This window comes from Bison bison, unplaced genomic scaffold, assembly GCF_000754665.1.
Source record: "Bison bison bison isolate TAMUID 2011002044 unplaced genomic scaffold, Bison_UMD1.0 scf7180017864254, whole genome shotgun sequence".
Lineage (NCBI taxonomy): Eukaryota > Metazoa > Chordata > Mammalia > Artiodactyla > Bovidae > Bison > Bison bison.
Window position 1 is genome coordinate 4,295,756 of NW_011494826.1, and position 8,222 is coordinate 4,303,977.

Here is an 8,222-nt window from a genome sequence, read left to right on the forward strand (position 1 = left end):
GTTCAGATATAAACTGTTAACTAAATATTTTTTCTAAATATGATTTATGTAATCAAGACTTTCTTAAACAAAGACACATCTTAGGAATAAATACAGTATACTAACGCATGTATATGGAATTTAGAAAGATGGTAACGATAACCCTGTATATGAGATAGCAAAAGAGACACTGATGTATAGAACAGTCTTACACTACTGTAAGTTTGTACAGATCATATTCGTTTCAACTTTATCCCCTTATCTTATTATGTATTCTGCCATGAAGGTTTCTCCTACACTTACTACACAGCAAATGCCTATTCATCATTGAGAACTCATTTCAAGTAAGCTCACATATGATGTCTTTCTTGATTGATCTCCCCAGATACAATTGACCTGTACCCCAATCCTATTTGGACTGCTATACAATAACCACAATAACCTATTGCATGTTTTTGCTTTCTCATATACTATCTCTACTAGAGAAAAAATTCACTAAGAATAAGGTGTTACCAGGTTTTATGTTCCTACCACCTAGAATATCCTTAGAGCAGAGCAAGCAATCAAAAAATATTTTCTGAATATGTAAATGAACAAACTGGAACATGTTTATCACACTTCATAGTCTGGCTAATTCCTCTAATACTCAGTTTCACATTGGCTCTTCCGGGAAACCTCCTCTGAGCCCTCATGTGTGGGTTATTCCTCCTCTGTGCTCCCATAGCAGCCTGTGTTGTTGCATTAATCAACAATATTGTAATTGTTGTCTCACATTATCCTACATGAGTTTGTAAACTTCCTGGAGAGCAGACGGCTACTACTTCTGCCTCTCAAAACCCTTATTTAGTACCAATATAGTGACGGGTACATGCAGGTATTTAGTGCATTTTCTGAGTAAATCAAGAGTTATCAGATCAGATCAGATCAGATGAAGAGTTATAATTGGTAGTAAATCTCAGAGTCCTCAGAGTTTGTTCAAAATACCAGTTCACATTTTAGGGTTCTTAAAACAATTCTTCAAACCTTATTTAGCATCTTTTTGTTATTCAACCCAACCTGAGAGCCTCAGAATTAGAAACAGTAGTATAGGACTATGAGTTGCAAATAGGATACTTTCTGAAAATGAGCAGAAGTGGAGACAGGCAAGGTAAGAACAGATGAGCCTCTGTAGAGGAAGCTATTAGAAATCAACATGAAGGGCATGAGATTAGACAGTAGCAGAAATAATGATACATGGGACTCATTCTTCTACAATAACCATAATGTAACAAAATACTTAAAATAAGAGGGACAAACTAGTCCTCTATAGGCACCTTTTTTTTTAGGCAACTGTGTGTAATTTCTGGTTCTATTAAATGTATTTGAGAAGGTATTTTTACCTTCTCCAAAACAGTATCGTGTGTCAAGCATAGTGACACTTTATATACAAGAGCTGACTCATTTGAAAAGACCCTGATGCTGGGAAAGATTGAGGGTGGGAGAAGGGGACGATGGAGGATGAGATGGTTGGATGGCATCACTGACTCAGTGGACATGGGTTTGAGTAGACTCCGGGAGTTGGTGACGGACAGGGAAGCCTGGCATACTGCGGTTCATGGGGTCGCAAAGAGTCGGACACGACTGAGCGACTGAACTGACTGACTGACCTCTAATAACCTTATGAGGCAGATACTGTTTCTGATAAGCAGCTTCCACTACGGCCCCCTAACGATTGTCGCCTGGTATTCAGACCTTTCTGTAATCCCCTGCTATATTATTCCAGGATTGGTCTTTGCTATTAACTGAATGTGGCAGAAGTGATGACATGTCACTTCTGACTTTAGGTTATAAAACACCATGGGTTTCCATCTTGGGTGCTCATTGTGTCTCAGATCATCCACTCTTGGAAAAGCGAACTGCTATGTCATGAGCAGCATAACAGTAAGGCTCACGTGGTGAGGAACGGAGGCATCTTGCCAACAGTCATGTGAATGAGCTTGGAAAGCAGATCCTCCAGCCCCAGCTGAAGTCCTTAGATGATGGCAGCTCCAGCCAACAGATTAACTACACCCCATGAGAGATCCTGGGAACCATGCAGCTACACCACTCCTAGATTCATGGCTTTCAAAACTGTGAGAGAGAATAAATATTTCCTGTCTTCATCTGCTAAACTTTGGGGTAATATATTACACGGAAATAGATAACTAGTACATTAATATTATCTCTACTTAATAGATGAAGAAACTTGGGCTCAGAAGATTAAGTTACTTGCCCAAAAATATAGATCTGGAATTTAAAATGATCTCCAAAACTTCAAAAGCTCAAGCTCTTAGCCACTCTGTTATAATGACTCATCTACATACTTAATCTAATGCCACTTTCAGTTCAGGTCAGTTACTCAGTCGTGTCTGACTGTTTGCGACCCCATGAACCGCAGCACACCAGGCCTCCCTGTCCATCACCAACTCCCGGAGTCCACCCAAACCCATGTTCAATGAGTCAGTGATGCCATCTAACCATCTCATCCTCTATTGTCCCCTTCTCCTTCTGCCCTATCTTTCCCAGCATCAGGGTCTTTTTCAGTTGAGTCAGCTCTTTACATCAGGTGGCCAAAGTACTGGAGTTTCAGCTTCAACATCAGTCCTTCCAATGAACACCCAGGACTGATCTCCTTTAGGATGGACTGGTTGGATCTCCTTGCAGTCCAAGGGACTCTCAAGAGTCTTCTCCAACACCACAGTTCAAAAGCATCGATTCTGTGGCACTCAGCTTTCTTTATAGTCCAATTCTCACATCCATACATCAACACTGGAAAAACCATAGCCTTGACTAGATGGACCTTTGTTGACAAAGTAATGTCTCTGCTTTTTAATATGCTGTCTAAGTGGATCATAACTTTCCTTCCAAGGAGTAAGCGTCTTTTAATTTCATGACTGCAATCATCATCTGCAGTGATTTTGGAGCCCCCAAAAATAAAGTCAGCCACTGTTTCCCCATCTAATTTTCCATGAACTTATTATTGTTTACAATTCAATTAAATAAATATCTACAGAGTACCTACAATTAAAAATGTACTGGTCTGTAGGTAACCAGCTAGGTGATACCATAAGGAGGGGCTGAATAGGATACATCCTAATGGATTTTATTCTGTAACAATTCAGTAAGTACCTCTTTGTTCACAAGTACCAAGCAGCTCTCAAGTGATCTGTGAGAGCCATCTAGTGTCGATTCTATTTAATCACAATCTGCACAGTTAGCTGGATACAGATATAGAAGTCGTATTTTATACTACTTTGAACCCTAATTTAAAATACTGTTAAAAATGAATACTCCTACTATGTGCACAAAATAAATAATTCAAGTATTAATTTATATTTATTCCCATGGAAAATTCAGTCCTGAGAGTCTCTCATTTCTGAACGATAAGGTGGAAAGCTTAATATAAAACTGACAGTCTAAATACTCCACACCAATGTACTTCTTTCTGATTTCTGGCAAATCTGCATGACTCCAGAAGTTCTTTTCATTTAAGAGACTGCAATAATAAACATGAGATTACCAATAAATGAGAATATAGTTGATCCTCATTACTCTGAAGACTTCATTTCTACAAATCCACCTGATACAATGTATTTGCAACCCTGAAATCAACACTCAGCACATGCGACTTGTGGACATGCACGCATGCACACAGCAGTGAGGCCTGAATCACCCGCCACACACTCAGCAGACGAGGCTGAGCACAGGTGCTCTGCTTTCTTATCAGCTCTTAACACTGTGAACAAGTATTCTTTTTTGCTGTCTATTTAGTGACAGGTTTTCCACATTCTTATATGTTTTTTTCGTGATTTTGCTCTTTAAAATGGCCCCAAAACATAGTGCAGAAGTGCTCTTCAGTGTTCCAAAGTGCAAAAAGCTTTGATGGGCCTTACAGAAAAAATACATGTGCTAGGTAAGTTTCATTCAGTAATGAGTTATACTGCTATTGCTCATGAGAATCAGTGTTAATGAATCAAGTGTATATTAAATAACTGCCTTTAAATAGAAACATACATAAAGCAAGGTTATATATTGTCAAAAATGTTGTGTATGTATCAATAAATATAATAAATATAAATATAATATAATATACAGGCTCATAGGAACTTAACCCAGGATTTCCTCTAGGAAGAGTAGCTCAGTATTTCCTAATTCAGTGTTTGTGGTGTCTCTATTATAGGACCTAATGAGACTCAACTACATATACCAGAAACTGATATTCTCTATTCTATTCTTATTCTCAAACTGTTACAGCAAAAAGTTTAGTTAACAAAGTTTTAAAATAAGACTGAGTGCACTGAATTCTGAGTCAGAAATTCCTACAGCATAAAGAGTGAACTTCTACAGTATTACCTAATTAAACATTGTCCTACACAAGATGTTATGTGACAGTTTTCATGTGCTAGTCATCTTTTTCCCAATATACATTAAAATAATATCACTACTAAAAAATCTAAAGACATACACATATTACCAAAACTATCTCATGCCCCACCCAGAGACTCATGCACCAACACGGTTACATGAATCATATTTGGGGAAACATTGCTATATATAGAAAAAGTCATTATCAAACTTTTCAATTGTGAATACCCTTTTAAATAAAGAAGGTCTGCAAGCTTCTACCTGAAAACAGTTATGCTTTCCTTAATTCAGAGTAGGAACACTACTGTAGATTATAATACAAAACAGAATACAGCATTCGACATGAAAACAGTACAAAGAGAGTGTGATGGGATTCAAAGTAAATATTCTAACAGACACTACATCAGGAAGGGGTATTTTGGTGAATACCTGCAACCGTGTCACACTGCTGAGATGATGGCTTCGGAGCACATTTTGCATCTGAAGACTCTGCCTTAGCCACAGGTTGCTGCACGTATGCGGAAAGTTCCCTGAAGAGGTTCTCTGCTGCTGCAGCTGTCAGCCTCTGTCCTTCACTAAGCTCACCCACACTGTTTTCCAAGTCCTGTAAAAAGTAGAAACCACTGTTATAAACATCACATTAAAATCAAGTCAAAAAACAAAAAATAAAATAAAATCAAGTCAAAACAAAAAATATCTGTCAAATGTATCAGGATGCAGACCACCTGATTGCTTGAAAAGTATTTTAGAAAGTGCTTATCAAGCCACATACACATTACATGAAAGTTAGTTTAATAAGATACCTAAGTGTAGGCTTTGCTTTTCTTATGAAGTATTTCTTCTGAAGTTAAATACCCATTATCTGTTTATTCAGCCTCCAAATTAGACAGCAATAAAACACACAAGAAATTTTTTATTATTTAAAACACTAAATTCTGGCACACAACCTAAGCTGTTTATATAGTTTAAAATTAGAAAATAGAAAATTTACCTCTTGTTCTTTCTAAATGAAAATGGGCTAAAGTTGTCAGAATGAAATTTATAATGAAACACTTGCTGAAAATATACAAAAAGTACAAATATGCTTCTTTACCAAATACATAAAGTAAAAACTTTAAAAATGATGTGTTAAAATTCTTTCTGTGTTAAAAACTAGATGACCTAATCATAAGCGCATGTTGTGACTTGGAGATATTCTAATTAATGAGCTTACTAATCAAGAACTGAATAAAAATTCCAATATATGAAGGCTCTCATATTTTTTATTTAAAAGGAGTTTAATTTCAACCAAGGGTTTTTTTTTAAACTAGAATATATGAAGAAATCACTGCTGAAACATCTTTGATGACTGTTGACTACAAAATAAAATCTAACTGCTTAGCTCATCATTCCAATTTTCTACAATTTACCCTAATTATCCTCTACAGATTTATAGCTCCCCTTATTCTGTAATCTGACTTTTCTTAAAGAATATCAATGGCTCAACATCCTTTAAACAGGAAAAGATTGGTTTTTAATTATTATGAAACCCTTGAAGATTCTTGGGCAGAGTTTAGGATGACGGCAGACACATTTTCCTTAGAAATATTTCACAGGACCTATATTACTCTACCACTACTATATAAATGTTGTGCAATATACAGTATCTTCTCTTTGATGAACATTGTCAAGGGTACTTATAATTGCCGAACACCTTAATACTCTGTGGAAGATTTAGCTTCCCTATTCACACAATGCTCTAATACCACATAAGCATTTGTCATTTTTATATCCTACGCAAATCTCAGACTCATATCAACTCTAAGTTAGTTTATCTATAATCTCCAGTAGCACACCCAGCCCATCCACATAAATGCACAAGATGCAGTTCTGTCCTCAGACTGCTCTCACTGACCAGATGCTCCCTCTGGGCAGAGTAGCAACAAAGAATGGCTACTATTTTCTTACCAAAGCAGTATTTTAACTTACAAATATATCATTATTACTAGTTCTTATTACAAACAAATGTTTAAAACATAGGAGAACACATTTAATGTCAATCACTGTTAATCAGACTGGCAAAAATTTAGGATTAAAAATACATAATGAGGTGTCAGAATCTCATAAAGTTGAAAAGCAATGCTTTAGTGTCTATTTAAATTATAAATGCCTGTGCCTTCTGAGTAAATTCCACCTCTCGTTATCTTCTATCAGTTCAGTTCAGTTCAGTTACCCAGTCATGTCCGACTCTTTGTGACCCCATGGACTGCAGCATACCAGGCCTCCCTGTTCATCACCAATTCCTGGAGCTTACTCAAACTCATGTCCATTGAGTCGGTGATGCCATCCAACCATCTCATCCTCTGTCATCCCTTTCTCCTCCTGCCTTCAATCTTTCCCAGTATCAGGGTCTTTTCAAATGAGTTGATTCTTCATATCAGGTAGCCAAAGTATTAGAACTTCAGCTTCAGCATCAGTCTTTCCAATGAATATTCAGGACTGATTTCCTTTAGGATTGACTGGTTTAATCTCCGTGCAGTCCAAGGGACTCTCAAGAGTCTTCTCCAACACCACAGCATCAGTTCTTCAGTGCTCAGCTTTCTATATAGTCCAACATTCACATCCATACATGACCACTGGAAAAACCATAGCTTTGACTAGACAGACCTTTGTTGGTAACGTAATGTCTCTGCTTTTTAATATGCTGTCTAGGTTGGTCATAGCTTTCCTTCTGAGGAGCAAGTGTCTTTTAATTTCATGGCTGCAGTCACCATCTGCAGTGATTTTGGAGCTCCCCAAAATAAAGTCTCTCACCGCTTCCATTGTTTCCCCATCTATTTGCCATGAAATGATGGGACTGAATGTCATGATCTGAGTTTTCTGAATGTTGAGTTTTAAGCCACCTTTTTCACTCTCCTCTTTCACTTTCATCAAGAGGCTCTTTAGTTTCTCTTCGCTTTCTGGCATAAGGGTGGTGTCACCTGCATATCTGAGGTCATTGATATTTCTCCTGGCAATCTTGATTCCAGTTTGTGCTTTATCCAGCTCAGCATTTCACCTGATGTACTCTGCATATAAGTTAAATAAGCAGTGTGACAATATATAGCTTTGATGTACTCCTTTCCTGATTTGGAACCAGTCTTTTGGTCCATGTCCAGTTCTAACTGTTGCTTCCTGACCTGCATACAGATTTCTCAGGAGGCAGGTAAGGTGGTCTGGTAGAGAGGCAATTCCTCATGGTACAAAAAAGGATTTTATTCTTTTCATAGTTTGGAGAAAGAAAAATTGGAATCAGTCTAAAAATTCTTCAGTAGGAGAATAAACTAGGGCATACTACATGGTAGATAAAAAGGATATGGTATGTCTTTTAGGATTTAGTTAAATTTTAAGAATCAGATGGCAGAATAACACATACACATACCTCAAAATTACCCACACATGAGCACACACACATGCACGTGCAAATGTTTAGATGCTTAGAAAAAACCTGGAAAGGATATCTTCCAACTTCTGGGCTTCTGGTCTAGCCAAGATGACACACTAACAAAGGCTGCCAGCTCCCTGTCCCCAAAATGCTGGAGCAACTACAAAAGTGAGAAGCCACGGATTCTGAGAATTAAGTAAAAACTGTGAAAAAACACTGGGAAAGACCACCTGCTAGCTTGACCTGGTGTGTGGGGGGGGAAAGGGCTGCATCCTGTGGAGGAAGGTGGCTACAGGGGGTGCAGTGAGAAGAATGACTGATGTAAAGAGCTGCTATCATTTCCTCTTTGCCTCATTAACTGGAAATCATCCGTGCCTGCACCTTAACCATAAAGATCTTGGCAACAATCTGGGCTGTAGATACTAGTGCCCCAGAGTAACGATATCAGGGAGCATGA

At 37.8% G+C, this 8,222-nt stretch overlaps 1 protein-coding gene across 1 annotated transcript in view; it reads right to left on the reverse strand.

Annotated features, from left to right (window-relative positions):
• Positions 1-8,222, reverse strand: part of KIAA0586 (KIAA0586 ortholog) — a 133,316-nt gene that overhangs the window by 43,244 nt on the left and 81,850 nt on the right. The window contains exon 30 of the mRNA XM_010847676.1: positions 4,792-4,966. Coding sequence (XP_010845978.1) covers positions 4,792-4,966 — 175 coding nt within the window. The remainder of the gene's footprint in view (positions 1-4,791; positions 4,967-8,222) is intronic.